The sequence below is a fragment of the Phocoena phocoena genome, chromosome 1 (assembly GCF_963924675.1).
Source record: "Phocoena phocoena chromosome 1, mPhoPho1.1, whole genome shotgun sequence".
Classification (NCBI taxonomy): domain Eukaryota; kingdom Metazoa; phylum Chordata; class Mammalia; order Artiodactyla; family Phocoenidae; genus Phocoena; species Phocoena phocoena.
In genome coordinates this window covers 16,114,278-16,130,002 of record NC_089219.1, presented here as the reverse complement: position 1 = coordinate 16,130,002, position 15,725 = coordinate 16,114,278, and the positions used below count along the sequence as shown (strand labels likewise).

The window sequence follows — 15,725 nt, the reverse complement described above, 5'->3', positions numbered from 1 at the left end:
AATTGAAGTACATTTGATATACAGTATTGTGTTCGTTTCAGGTACGCAGCAAAGTGATTTGGTTAGACATATGTACATTCATTTTCTTCAATTCTTTTCCATTATAGGTTATTACAAGATACTGAATATAGTTCCCTGTGCTATACAGTAAATCCTTGTTGTTGATCTACTCATTGCATCTTAATGGCAAGCAGGTGTTTTGAACACGTTTAACAAAGTGGCTTTACCTCCTTTAAATGATTCTCTTACACACACATAGACGCACGTGCGCGCGCACACACACACACACACCCCTCTACACCTTTATTTTTCCATAGTAAGCTACCTTCATGTTACTTCCTAAATGTCTGTAACCCCTCTCTTGCAGTACCGTCATAGTGGCCCTCCGTATGTTGGGCCCCCACAGCAGTATCCGGTTCAGCCACCAGGGCCAGGTCCTTTTTATCCTGGACCGGGACCTGGAGACTTCCCCAGTGCTTATGGTAAGTATGAAAAATTAGGCAATTTCTGCTAGTTTGTTGTGCTTATTTCATTTTGTTGTTTGGCAGGTCAGTTTAGGTAGTGAGGTTTGGTGGTGTGAAAGATTTTTAAATAAAATGTTGCAAACAGTTCTGACCTGAAAGCTTTTTAGAGCGGCTTACAAGGAAAGAATATTATAGAAACGCATTTAGTTAACGACACCTTCTGAAGGAGCTGGTAATTCTGTTGCAAAAAGCCCATGTCTCAAGAGTCTGATGTCTGCTGCTGGCTCATGATTACCTAGATTGTTGCTGGATTTTTGCTGAATGCATAAATATACCCTATCTCCCTTCCATGATTTCTTTTTTTCCAAGCATTTACCACCATTTACCAAAACATTTGTTAATGTTTTCTCACTAGAATGTAATATCCATGAAGGCAGGGAATTTTATTTGTTTTGTTTACTGCTATATCCCTAGCACCTAGAGAACAGTGACTGGTAGGCACTTAGAGAATATACATGGGATGACTGAATTTAACTCAGTATACCTGTGGTTCCTTTTCTGCAAAATTTTGGTAAGATCTGTGTCATGGGGAGGTTTTGAGGATTAGTTAAATGGAAATGCCTTGAAAAATTACAAGTATTTTTAATGTAGAGAAGCAAGCACCAAGCTTATACTTGGTGTGTGAACCGATACTAAACTAAGGAGTAATGAAAATTACTTATTTTATTCAGTAAATTTCTACTACATACCACACTTGTTTTATCCCTTAGAAGGCGAATTATAAGTGATAAAATCAGCAAATACTAGAAAAGTTAAACTTTAAGATTCAGTAAGGGGACTCCCCTGGTGGTGCAGTGTTAAGAATCCGCCTGCCAGTGCAGGGGACATGGGTTCAAGCCCTGGTCTGGGAAGATCCCACATGTGTTGGAGCAACTACTCCCGTGTGCCACAAGTACTGAGCCTGCACTCTAGAGCCCGCAAGCCACAACCACTGAATCCACATGCCACAACTACTGAAGCCCGCACACCTAGAGCCCATGCTCCGCACCAAAGAAGCCACCGCAATGAGAAGCCCATGCACTGCAACGAAGAGTAGCCCCTGCTCGCCGCAACTAGAGAAAGCCCGTGCACAGCAGGGAAGACCCAGCAAAAATATTAATTAGTTAATTAATTTAAAAATAATTATTTAAAAAAAATTCAGTAAGCATTGCTCTCTTCCATTACAGCAAGGACGTATTAAAATTTTAACTTGTTCTTTTAAGATGGTAACCCACCCTAGATAAACATGTATCCACTAACTATTTCCTAACATTGGGATTAGTGGCTCAGTTAAAAACCTTTATAGAATAATTGATGGGTATTAGAATAACCCAAGAAGGTTTCCTTTAGGTTTTGAGGTGAAATAGGCAAAGCAGCCAAGTGTTAACTAGCTTTACTTCTTTTAGAAAAGGAAAACCTTTCTGTTACTTGTGAAACTGCTGTTTCAAAATGATATACTTTAAAACTTCATTAAATGTCACAAATATATATGTTTATTTAACTTTATTAAAGTGGTATTAAGTGGTATTTTTACTAAGAAATACTTGATATTTTCAGAACAATACGTGTTTACACATATGTTTAAAAGGAAAATAATATATGCACATTACCCAGCTTTAACATAGAATATTGCCAGTACTGTTGAGGTACTTGTGCATCCCTTGAACTTAGCTTTAAGGCACAGTTTTCACACAAGTCTGGTGCCTTTGTATTGGTACTTGCTCTGAAAATTTAAATCCAACTAAAATTATTTTGAGGTGTAAAATTGGCTGTTGTTGTTATCTAGAATTTATTGAATAGAAAAACTTTAAGATGAGACTGTCAGAGTAAACATGCTGAAATTAACAGTATTTCTCTTTCAAATCCATGTTGCAAAGGGAATGCAATTGTATCTTAGAATTTACAAAATTATTTTGAAAGGTTTCTCACTGAATTTTAGTCTACTGTTTATTTACGGATCACATAAATGATTTTTTGACTCAGAAAATATCATCATTATAAGTCTGTGCCAGCCCTCTTTCTTGCTCTTGAAACTACTGCTGCAGTATATATGGAAACAATATAGATGAGTTTACTAGTAGAGAAATATTTTGATGATGTGTATATACAGCGTTATAACATTTTGGTTTTATTTATTTCTATTATATATAAGCCATATTTATTTATTTTTACAAAAAAGCAATAGATTGAGGTGCAGTTGTATCTCAGATATTGTTGATGTCTGTTCCTTTTGATAGATACTCTTTCTTCCCCAGGAAATTCTTACATAGATCCAATAGACATTGAGTAGGTAGTTCATCACCTAGATTAAAACACTGTTTTCCTAGTTTCCTTAAGATTAGAAAGACGATCTTAAGATAGTTTTTCATTATGAAAGTAACCAAGTTGATGAAAAATACAAATAATGTAGGACATAAAAAGTTGAAATAACCAATTTTTGTCCCTCCTTACTCCCTAAAGCAATAATGATTTAACAGATTGAAACATATTTTTTCATTCATATTTAAATAATTTTTTAATGCAAATGGGCACATACTATTTTTAATGTTCTAAAACTTCCTGTTTTTTTCCCCCATCTCACGACATATTCATGGACATCTTTCCACTTCATTGCCTATAGAATTTCAGGCTACATAGTATTCCATTTTAAGAATAAATCATAGTCTAGTTCTCTGCTGATAGAAGTTTAGGTTCTTTTTGTTATTTGGGCATATGTTTTAGTTTTAAAGCCTGTCACTAGTTAGTATGTTTTTATCAGAATCAAAAGTTGTAATCTAATCGTTCCCATCAATTATAGGTCCTCCAGCTATATTGCCTTGGTCTTATGGTGTAGAAGCCATAAACATTCCCTTTCTATTTCCTTTTCTTGGAATCTCCCCTTCTCTTACCTTTTCACTTCCATTTCTTAAATTTCCCTCTGATCCTGATGCCTCCCCTTTCCTCTTCATCTCTCCTGTCCTGATCTTGGGTTGGGTTAAAGGTGGGTGTGGGGATGGGATCCTACTCCTTCCAAAGAAGGAGTCCTTTCTTCTAGGGCAGAGGACCTTCCTTTATCTGAACTGGCAAGGAATGAATCCAAGACTTGTTCCTTCTTGCTCTACTGCTGGAGTTTGTGAGTTGGGTGGGCTTCCCCCCCCCCCAAGTTCTTATTTCTTCATCCTTAACTTTGCACTTCACTCCTGCATACTAACAGTTTACTCCCCTACTTGGTTTAAACCTTGAACAGTGGTTCTCAAAAAATATTCTTAACTACACTGAATTTCAGTAACTAGGATCATAGAATTCTGTATAATTTTTGCAGTGTTTCTATAGTGTTGAGGAAAAATAACTAAAAAAATAACTAATGAATAGTATTTGCTCAGTGTCGCTTTTCAGTTTTTCTCTTGTCAGTGTTTCTTAAATATTTTGATGCCTGTTACATGAGAAATACCTCATGGAGACTGAAATTATTTCCAGGCCAACCCTAGAGGGTGATCGCCCAAGATGAAAAACATAGTTTAGGGAGCAAAGGGATGTGGTTGATGGTGGCAGTGATGTTGAGGAAGGAAAAGATTGAGAATTTACAGTGGTAGATGGCCCCGTTCTCTCTTACTTCAAGCCAGTATACTCTCCTTTTTTTCTCACTCTGTCATGTCATTTCCCTTTCCTTCTGTCATCTTCTTGCCACCCTTTTCCTGAGTATGGGGGCTTGGGCACCTTGTTCAGCTCGTAAGAGCTGAGGAAGTCGTTGTTCCCCGTAGTGTGTGTAGGTGGGAAACTTTTTTGGCACCTCAAATTCAGTTTGATTGTATTTTTGCAGAGCGGCAATACATTATTATTATGGGTATATTATGGGATAAATTGATTTTTATGTGCCAGCCTGCATATTTAACCACTATATTTATCTTTGTTTCTATGGAAAATTGAAAGTTTTGAAAGGTTTTGGAAGACCTGCAATGTGTAAGACATTTGTGCTAAGTATTCTGTGGAATGTAGATGTTGAGGTATTCTCCCTGCCTTTCAGGAACTTACTTGTGTGATGTTTGTGCTTGGGGTTTTGCCAATGAGATGAAATCTAAATATTGACTCAACCAGTTGTTCCCAGATCTTTCAGTATCCTGGGCAAGTGAAGTATAAAGTAAAGCAAAATAAAGGAAGAAGCATAGATGACTATTACATTTAAAATTTTGCCAATAAGACTTTTAAAGTGAACTGCTACTTATTGTATCATTTCCTATAGGAAGGCTGTTTTAAGAACAAAAGAGTAAGACTGAAATAATTTCAAAAAAGGAACAGTCCTTTCCAAAAATGTCAAGTTGGCAAGCCTATAGTTGTGTGTGTATTTCGTGGTTATTATTGTATATATTTTGCCATATATCATTGGCACCTTTTATATAGACTGGGGTTAGGAGAACCACTGATACAGAATAAGAGTCAGCAAACTTTTTCTATAAAGGACCATATATAGTAAATATCTCAGGCTTTGCAGAACTAGGATCCCATCCCCACACCCACCTTTAACCCAAACCATTCAGCTCTGCCATAGTAGTGGGAAACCAGCCATAGAGAATAGATAAAGTGTTGTTTGTGGGTGTCTTCCCATAATACTTTATTTACAAAATAAATGGTATTAAGCTGAATTTGGGCCTCCTGATCTAGACAGACCTAACTCATCCCATGAATAAGAGTTCCAGAGACAGTAAGTAACTTGCCTGATAAATGGTATGCAAAAGTGACTCACATTTTTAATAGAATAAAATAAATGTTTTAAATGTCCCTGCCTATGTAAGAAGTTGGATTCGATTATTTAAAAAAAAAAAAAAACTATTGTTTGGTAGGGCAGAAGGCCTGCTCTGCTGGGGTCCATAGTTGACTAAATGTTTTACTAATTTAGCGTTTAACTCCCCACTATATTGAGATTGTCCTATTCTGCCAGGTTTATTCAGCTGATATTTATTGTGCATATATTATACATCAGCCTCTGCCCCAATCATGTTGATGCAGAACTGATTCATTAGAAGAATCTGATTTTTTTTTTTTTTTATGTTTTACCTTTTGGATCTTATTTCACTTAGCTTAAAAAATAAGGCAAGGTGAGCCAATTGTATTGCTTGTGTAACAGCATTTGAAACCAATTTTAGGGGTTTGTTTTGTGAGTTTTGGAGCTAGTGACATAATATGGTAGTATAGAATTGTTTATTTGAGCTCTGTTTTGATAATACTTTGCTCACTTACTAGAGGATAGCTAATGTGTTTTTGTCTTTGAATTTATTCAAATCCTAGTCATGCTGCTTACATCAGCCCTGTTTAGTTCTTTTCGAAATCTGGTTCTCGAAACCTGATGGATACCTGCAGAGTTCTGATACTGCAAATCATAGTGCTTCCGAGAAATTTCCACTTGAGGATTATGATGATGATGATGGTGGGGATGGTGAAGATGTCGATGATGACAGTGATAATGGAGCCTACATTATTTGACTTTTTACTAAAGTACCAAGGATTTTACCAGTATTAACTATCTTCATACACATTTCTTTCCTTCTTGTTACTTTGACTGCTATCCATCTCTCCCACTAAAGGCTAATCATCACTTGTGCACCCATCATATATGTACCCATTTAAGGCTGTTACTCTAGCAGTTCTCTTGTGTCTTTCCTACAATACCACTTTTTTTCTCCCTCTGCTGGATTAGTTTTATCAGCATACGGGTATATTGTTTCATTCCCATCTTTTAAAAAAAAAAAAATTTTTTTTTTTAACTTCATATTTTTGTCCACCTATAGCCCATTTTTTTGCTTCCTTTAAGACTTTTTGTTTTGTTTTGTTTTTTGCAGTATGCGGGCCTCTCACTGTCGCGGCCTCTCCCGTCATGGAGCACAGGCTCCGGACGCGCAGGCCCAGCGGCCATGGCTCACTGGCCCAGCCGCTCTGCGGCACGTGGGATCCTTCCGGACTGGGGCACGAACCCATGTCCCCTGCATCGGCAGGCGGACTCTCAACCACTGCGCCACCAGGGAAGCCCCCTTTAAGATTTATAAGAAAAAGAGCTGTCTGTACTCACTGTCTTCATTTTCTGAAGACAGATGAGGATGCACACCTCCACCCGCACCCAAACAACTTTTGTCAAGGTCACCAGTGAATTCTACTTTGCTAAATCTTAATTGATCTCCCAGTACCATTTGACATAGTTAAGCACTCTGCCCATTCTTGGACCATTCATCTCCTTTGCTGGGTTTTCTTCATATCTGTGCAACATATCTAAACAACATAGAGTGCCTTGGGAGTTCCATGGTGATCCAGTGGTTAGGACTCTGTGCTTTCACTGCTGTGGGTCCAGATTGAGTCCCTGGTCAGGGAACTAAGATCCTGCAAGCAATGCAGTGCTGCCAAAAAAAGGTCACTATTAAAATAAATAAATAAACAGCATAGAGTGCTTCAAAGTTTAGTCCTTGGGCTTCTTTTCTGTTTGAACTCATTTCCTGAGTTACCCAGTCTCATGGTTTAAATACTTCCATATAGTCTAATTCCAAAATGGATACCTGTTCACCGACTCCAGACTTGTGTCTCTTTTGGCCTACTTGATATCTCTGTTTGAAAGTCTAATAAGAATGTCAAAACTTTACATGTCCAAAGTTGAGCTCTTAATTTTTCTGCCCTAAATTGTATTCTTCCTCATCTCAGTAAATAAATAAATAGCACAGTAAATAGTACCTCCATCCTTCCACTTGCTCAGACAGACCTTAAGGATTTTCCTTGACACGTGTTTCTCTCACACCCACATCCAATCCATTAGCAAGTCTGGAGGTTCTACTTTCAAAAATATCCAGTATCTCACCCCATCTTACCACCTCTGCTGTAAGCACTCTGGTTTAATAGTAATTATAACAATAGTCAAAGTTTTGAAAGTTAAAAAGGATTCATTGAGGTGGGTAGGTAGAAGAAGTTAATTTCAGGCAGAAGGGCAGTATAGTCATGGGCATGAACAATGTTGAAGAGATTGGTGTGCTCAAGGGATAGGAATATGTTACTCAAGGGATAGGAATACGTTATACCTTAGAGCAAAGGTGTGGAGTTTGAGAATGGTAGAAAATGTAGTTTGGAACCTGGATTCCTGGTGGCTGGACTTTTATCTCTAGGCTGCTTGTTATCAGCCCCAACAGTAGGACATTCACCAAACCTAAATCGTAGCTCCCAGTGGCAGTGGTTCTCCATAAGTAAAGGAGAAGAATTAGACCACCCCAACCCCCAAGATGATGAGATATATTCTCCTGCCCCTGACCAAACCCACACACAAGACATATCCACACAAACCTTTGTTTGAGAATCACGGTTGGAGGCAGTGGGCCCCCAGGATAGATTTTTTTTTAAAGCAATAACTCTGGTGGCAGTCTGCAGGAGTTGCTTATTTAGTTGTCTTTATAGTGGATGCTGAAGAAAAGATAGATGCTTATGACTGTTTGGGAATCATTCCTTGACCACTTCAGTAGCTGGAGGGGAGCTGGTGGAAAGAGCTGAGCAAGACGAATGCTTATTTTTGTCTGTTACTTTTTTTTTAAAACTAATTGTCTAGATTTACAGTGCCATTACTAGTCTTATAGTGGTTGACAAAATAACTGAATGCTTTTTTCCATTCTTTTCTAATTCTTTAGGAGCGCCTTTTTACCCAAGTCAGCCAGTGTATCAGTCAGCACCTATCATAGTGCCTACGCAGCAGCAGCCCCCTCCAGCCAAGAGAGAGAAAAAAACAGTAAGAGATCTTCATTAAGTTTTCTCACTTTAAAATTGAATGTCCATTTACTTATCAAATAAGTTTACCCACAGCTGTAATAATTATTCACCTTAGTTCCCAAATGACTGCCAATTTTTATTCCTCCCTTATATCCTCACCACTAGACTTGGAGGATTTTTATGGGCAGATAATTAGATGTTGCAAGTACCCTTTGCTTAATATCAATTTTCAACATGCACTGAGCTAGCTATGCTAAATGACAACATGCCATCCAGCTCCAGAACAGGAAGGTTTAACCTTCTAAAGTCTCACTAAGTGGGAGGAATTTGAGCTCGGTTCTCACATCCTTGTTGTCCTTTAACTCTAGTCCTAGTCAGCTCTATATTCAAATATGAATCGACAGGGGAAAAATAGCACAAGAGAAAATGGGCATAGTATTAAGGACAGCAAGAAAAATCTTTCCTATAGAATATATTTATTTTAAGAAACAGAAAGCAGAATTTAGAAAATGTATTGTAATTGTTTTAAATAAATTACAGAGACTTTGCCTCTATCTATTCAGGCAGGCCCAAGAGAATTAGAGTACAGTAATATGAAATACGCACTGCAGAATATTTTGTAGAAGAATGGCTTGCAATCTTTTATCCATCAGAACACACAAAATGAATGATGTTTATAAGAGATTCCCACATTCACACAAATAAAATAGGTGGGAGTGAGATCATAGCAATACTCTTGCAAGTACTCTCATTTAATAAAAATTTATGAGGTTCAGAACTTTGGTTCTTTTTTTATCAGAGACAAATTATTTGTGCACACATCATAATAACCATGACATGCCAATGTATCATGACACTACAGTTGAGAAACTGCTGTGGAAATGTTGACACAGCATGGTAGATGTTGGACTTGAAGAACACTCTCAGAATGCAGAAAAATTAATAAAGAAAATAATGAAAATGGAACACGGTATTAATAGATGTTATTGAAGAAGAAAGTAGAATAAATGAATTGTAAAACAGTACATAAAAGTGTAGTAGGGGACTTCCCTGGTGTTGCAGTGGTTAAGAATCCGCCTGCCAGTGCAGGAGACATGGGTTTGAGCCCTGGTCCGGGAAGATCCCACATGCTGCAGAGCAGCTAAGCCCGTGCACCACAACTACTGAGGCTGTGTGCCACAACTACTAAAGCTCGTGCACCTAGAGCCCGTGCTCCACCACAAGAGAAGCTACTGCAACGAGAAGCCTGTGCACCGCGATGAAGAGTAGTCCCTGCTCACTGCAACTAGAGAAGAGCCCATGCACAGCAATGAAGACCCAGTGCAGCCAAAAATAAACAAATTAATTAATTTATTTAAAAAAACCCAAAAAACTATAGTAAGCATAAGATTCTGTACCTGAAAAAATAGCTGATAGTAGAAATCTTAATAAAGACTTACTCCCAGGAAAGCTTCCAGATACAAATGGTTTTATTAGTGAATTCTTTGACATTATCAAGAAGCCAAGGCTAGCTTGATAAGCTCTAGATTTAATGACAAGCGGAGGGGGGCTTTCAGCACTGTCCCAGGATGGAAGGCCTAGACCCAGGTACTCCACCTCCATTATAGCACCATCTCCACTGATGTCTATGCATAGGAAGCCTTCAAAAAAATTAAAAGAAGACCATACACATTGTTCTGTATCTTGCATCTTTTCATTTACCAATACATCTTGACAGTCATTCCATATTAGTACATGTAGATCAATCTCATTTTTTCTACTGGCTGTTTGGTATTTAATTGTAAGGATGTAGCATAAATTTTCTTTTTTTTTTATACAGCAGGTTCTTATTAGTTATCCATTTTATACATATTAATGTATATATGTCAACCCCAATCTCCCAATTCATTACACCACCACCGCCCCTCGCCACTTTCTCCCCTTGGTGTCCATATGTTTGTTCTCTACATCTGTGTCTCTATTTCTGCCCCGCAGACCGGTTCATCTGTACGATTTTTCTAGGTTCCACATATTGTAGCGTAAAGTTTTAACTACTATGTTCTTGATCAGCCTTTAGAATTTTTCTGTGTCTTTGCTGGGAAAAAAAAACAGTATTGCAGTGAGCATCTTTACATACATACACAAGGTTATCTGCAACATAAATCCCTGTTTCTGAGTCCTAGGATATGGATAGTTTACATTTTGTTAGAGAACCATTTAAGGGCTTTAAAACTTTAGATAGTAACTTCCATATTTTAACACTCTTTTATGAATCTTGTCTTATGTTAAGCATTATAAATAAAATCAGTCAATTTGGCATTGCTTAAAAGACAAGTGTTAATACTTTGCCTTTTTGACCTAGAAAATTTTCCAACTAGGTTTCATTTTAGCTTGTTGTGCTAATTAATTCAAGTCAGAGCTAATGGCCTAAATTCTTTTGAATGACCCCCTCTGGTTCCGTGATTGAAATCAAGTCAAATGTGGTGATTGTCAACTGTGATGTTTGACAGATTTCCCAGTTTGCATCTTTATACATCATATGCCTATAAATCTACTACACAGGCACCCATCTATAAATATGCCATCTTATTTGTAACCTTATAGATAAGAATTCGAGATCCAAACCAGGGAGGTAAAGACATAACAGAGGAGATTATGTCTGGAGGTGGCAGCAGAAATCCTACTCCACCCATAGGGAGACCCACATCCACACCTACTCCTCCTCAGGTAAGACAGAATGTGCCATGGTGGATGATGATGTGTATTTTTTGTTCACTAACCTCTACTGAGCTCTTCTTTCTTCTGTAGCCACTTGACTGTACTTTTCCTTTCTGTCAGTTGTCTCATAGCCTTGAATATCTAAATGATATTTAAACAGACATGTTGTTTCTCTTTGTAAACTGTTATAACTTCCAACTTTTTATTGGTAATATTTCTCTGTCTTCACATTCAGAGCATAGCTGCTGCCACTCTTCCTAATGAACTCTTCCTAATGAACTATTATTGCATGGTACCAAAAGGAGCTGCATTCCTATGGAAACCTCATCATTAAATGAGTATTTTATATTTTCAATATGGAGTCTTAGGAGTTAAATGCTACACTCTGTGATAATATAAACATTAAAATTGAGAATTTAAACATTTTTATTGAACTGTGTTTGAGATGATTGCCTGTGTTATTCAGAGCATATTTAAATGTATTATAGGTATACCTCTTACTTTTTAGTACTACATAAATGAGCTTCTTGAGTGCAGGGTGTCTTCTTTAATTATTTACAAAGGTTATTAACAAGTTATGTCAAACACCTTTTTGTTCCTGTTGCAGAATGTGGTTATCGTGATCGTCTAAGAGTTCACTTTCTTGCTTTTAGACATCAAGGCTTTCCAGGAGAAGCTGAGGTTTAGCAAACTATACTAGAAAATGGACGCCCCCCCTCCCCCACCAAGTTTGACAGAATTTTGATTTCATCACGGGGTTACTTTGAATCCTGCTAAACCATTCAGAGGAGAAGAGTGATTTCAAATCTTCAAAATATCTAAAGTGAATGCTCAGCATATAAAACAGACATAACCAAAGTTGTTAAAGTCTAGGAATCTGTTTGCTTCCCCCTCTTGTGGCCGATTGGTGAGGTACTTCTCAGAGCCCAGTTTACGAAACAAGTGATATGGATGATCAAATATAAGGCATTTCAGAATGACAGACTATTGACTTGATTTTAGTAGCACTATATAGGTTTAAAAAAAGTTCTTTAAAAATTGAGCTCACAAACAGATGTCTAAGTTTAGAGCCCCTTGAAAATCTGTGAATTTTGAGTCGACCTAAAACTTGGGACTTTGTATAATGATGTGTTTCACTTGGAAACGATGATACTCTCTGGCTGACTTTTATCTCAGTCTTCCATCATCTAGCTAAGTATAATATGTAACCATCTAGATATATGAATTGTAAGGTTATATTAATGATTGTTAATAGGACTTTTCACCATTCCCTATTATTTCCCCAGGGATATTCCAAATCTAGAATGATTGAACAGGGCTTATACTTAATCTTGTCCCTGTGCATAAACATGGGACAAGCACCATATACACATTTAAGTTATTCACTTATGTGCTCTGTTAGGTGGGAACATACTATAGCGAAAATTTAGGATTAGTTGATCGGGGCAGTTCAATTTTGGTCTGTATTTTCCCACAATAATTAAAATATTGTTACTGTCCAACTGTGTAGTTGACAACCTTTTGTTGATTTGTGTTTAAATTCTCATTAAATATATATTAGTATATCTTTTTGCATTTTAATTCCCTGTGGGCTGGTTTGTTTTTCTTTAATCTTACCAAGCTTGATCCTACCCTCTTCTGGTTATCTCTCTGTCCTTAGTCACAGGAATCCTTTTGCTCTTTATCTTTCCCCAGGGATCCCAGGCCTGAATACGAATGTATGTGTTTGGGTAATCATAAAGCCCATTAAACGTACATTTTTATTTGATAAAGGTCATCAGTCAATTATTATAATGTTGGTAGTTCTTTTTGAGGTGTAATGTTGTCTTGAAGCGTCAGTTTATTTTATTAGGTAGTTTGCATTTAAATCCACGCTTACCGATCTGTTGTCTTTCCAAATGCATGAAATTCATGGAATGAATATATAGCCTCTCAACAGACATATGTACTAGAAATATTTCATTTTCCTCTTAAGAACAACAACAGCGCAAGTGTGATGATGGCAGCCGACACTTGGCCCTCGTTTTCTAGAAATTCATGGAGAGTGGTGCACATAGAGTAGGAGAGGATATCCCTGGTTAGGGGAAGCAATCATTAATGCCTAATTGTTACGTCATGTAAAAATGTTGACCCAATGTTTCAAAAGAAGCTAGAAATCAATCTGCGAGTGTTAATCGGCAACTAATTCTACTAATAAATAGCACTATGCCAGCCAAATAAGATCCTTTAGGTTTAACCTAAAAACTGCTAGTTTGTAGCCTTGGCCTAATTCTAAATAGATCCTAGACCACAGTCTTAGTATAAGTAAGACTGCAGATGAGACAACCCTTTTCAGAATTTATGACTAAATAGTAAATACTGTATTGCTTTTGGCCTTACGGAGTACCTGCTTTGAGTCACAATTGCATGTGATGTGAATAGCAAAGCCCTTTCCCTATCATTGAGCTCATCCCAGTCTCTTCAAGGGAGACAGCGGATACTTACTACTATATGACCGATCCTCCTGTGAAATGTATACCGAGAATTATTACAGCACAGAGATGACCAAGTGGGTCATATTTATAGCACAGGCTCAAATGTGTTGGATCACAGAAACCTATTAATGGTACTTGGTACAGGTGAGATAGTACAGGGGAGAGGTTTAAAGGTTTGGCTTAGAATCAGATATACTTGGTTTCAAGTCCTAGTTCCACAACTGAATTTTGTAACTTTAGCTAAATTACTTATCTTCTAGAACTTTAGCTTCCACATTTTAAAAAACAAGGGAAATAAATATCATATAGAGTTATTATACGTATTAAATAAATACTTAAAATTGCTTAAGCTTGGGACACAATGAGCATTCAGCAAATGTTATCTGTTATTAGTATTACAATCATTGTTATTTCAGAAGGCACGGAGAATGACTGGAGGAGTCTTGAAGGCTTCACAGCAGAGATGCCACTTGGGCTGAGTTCCCAGATTGGTATTCACAAAAATGGAAAGAGAGAGAAGGGTATTCCAGGCAGAGTGGCAGCATGTGCAAAAAGGCACTTGGAGATGGGAAATTGAGTGAAGGGAGACTGTTACCATTTCTAGTGATAAATTGGGAAGTCAGTTGAAGGAGAGGAAGCCAGTGAGAGAAATATCCAGCAATTGGTTACTAAGTAAGGATTATAAAAAGGGTAACCCTATAATTTATCATCGAAATTGGGGCAGTTTTAGAAAGGAATGGGGATGCTATTAATCATTTTGCTGGGACAACAGGCATAAACCAGTACTGTCCAAGTAAACACCTTGCATGGTTCCCCTAGGAGTTAGAGAGGGAAGAATCAGAGGTGATTCTTCAAGCTTAGATACTGGGATTTATAAAGTAAAACATAACATGGAGTGTACATGGATGTTTGAAAAGGGGGATAATGAATGATTTTGGCAAGCAGGCAAGCTAAGAAGAGTTAATTGAGAGAAACTGCATTGGAGGAGAATGGAGAGGAGAAACAGGTTTTTGCTGCTTCTGTTTTTGTCCTGAAGAGTAGATTGAATTTAAAATTGTTCTGCTTCCTGAGTTTTAAAATGATCTGTGGAATAACTCCTTGAGATTTTATATCTCAGATGTATTAAAGATATGGAAATATGTGTAATATATGTGCCCATTCAGATGATCATAGTACACAGACAGAGGTGCATGAATGGACAGAATACTAGAGTACTTGATGCTGGTCAGTCTCCACTCTGTCACTTAGATTTATGACCTTGGGTCAGAATGTGAAGCCCTTTAAACCCCTATTTTTTGATATGTAAAATGAGGGATTATACTAAGAAATCTCAGAGTTCCCTTTTAGTCCTTAAATATTTAAGTTGGAAAGAAGGGAACATTTTTGTTACTTTCCCTCAGCATCAAAGTCTCTCAGCTATATGTCTGTTGTTGATAGCAGTGAGGCACAAGGAACGTTTTCACATTAAGAAATATGCCAGCTTCCTGAAAGTCATTTTGGACCCTGCAGGGTAAAAATAAGTGTATGGTGTTGTACGGTCAGCCCTCCCTATCCACAGGTTCTTCATCTGCTAATTCAAATAACCAGGGATGAAAAATATTCAGGAAAAAAAATTTCAGAAAGTTCTAAAAAGCAAAACTTGAATTTACCATGCACTGGCAAGTATTTACAGAGCATTTACATTGTATTAGGTATTATAAGTAATATAGAAATGATTTAAAGTACCTGGGAGGTTAAATGCAAATACTATACCTTTTCATATCAGGGACTTGAGCACCTGAGGCTTTTGGTATCCACGGGCTGTCCTAGACTCAATCCCCCATGGATACTGAGGGACGACTGTATAAGCAAGGCTTCCATAATTGTCTACTTCCAAAGGGGTGGTGAAGTAAAATCACTTAATATTTTAAAATGAGCTATATATTTTCCTTCCTCTCCCTACTCCCTCTTGTTCTTTTTTCTGTTTTAAGAATTACTCTTTTAAGAATTACTCACTTGCCACCCAAGTGAGAAGTCTGCGCACCACGATGGAGAGTAGCCCCTGCTTGCTACAACTAGAGAAAGCCCGCGCGCAGCAACGAAGACCCAACACAGCCAAAAAAATTTTTTTAATTAAAAACAAAAATCTTTATTCCATATTCCACACCATTATATCAGCAAGTCCTATCTGGCTCATTTTCACCATCTCCACTGCTACTGTTATCCTCTAAACCACTTTGATCTCCCCTAAACAGCAGTAACTTTCCTACTCACCTCCTTGCTTCTGCTTGCCTGTCTATTCTTTTTATTTATTTATTAAAATTATTTATTTATTTATTTATTTTTGGCTGTGTTGGGTCTTCAT

General features: G+C 37.4%; 1 protein-coding gene across 8 annotated transcripts in view; it reads left to right on the top strand.

The window, feature by feature from the left end:
- The window catches only part of EIF4G3 (eukaryotic translation initiation factor 4 gamma 3), a 370,135-nt gene that overhangs the window by 203,251 nt on the left and 151,159 nt on the right, over positions 1 to 15,725 (top strand). For all 8 annotated transcript variants that reach the window (XM_065893987.1, XM_065893977.1, XM_065893968.1 and 5 more), the window contains 3 exons: positions 368 to 482; positions 8,132 to 8,229; positions 10,794 to 10,916. In XM_065893987.1, the coding sequence (XP_065750059.1) occupies positions 368 to 482; positions 8,132 to 8,229; positions 10,794 to 10,916 (336 nt within the window). The remainder of the gene's footprint in view (positions 1 to 367; positions 483 to 8,131; positions 8,230 to 10,793; positions 10,917 to 15,725) is intronic.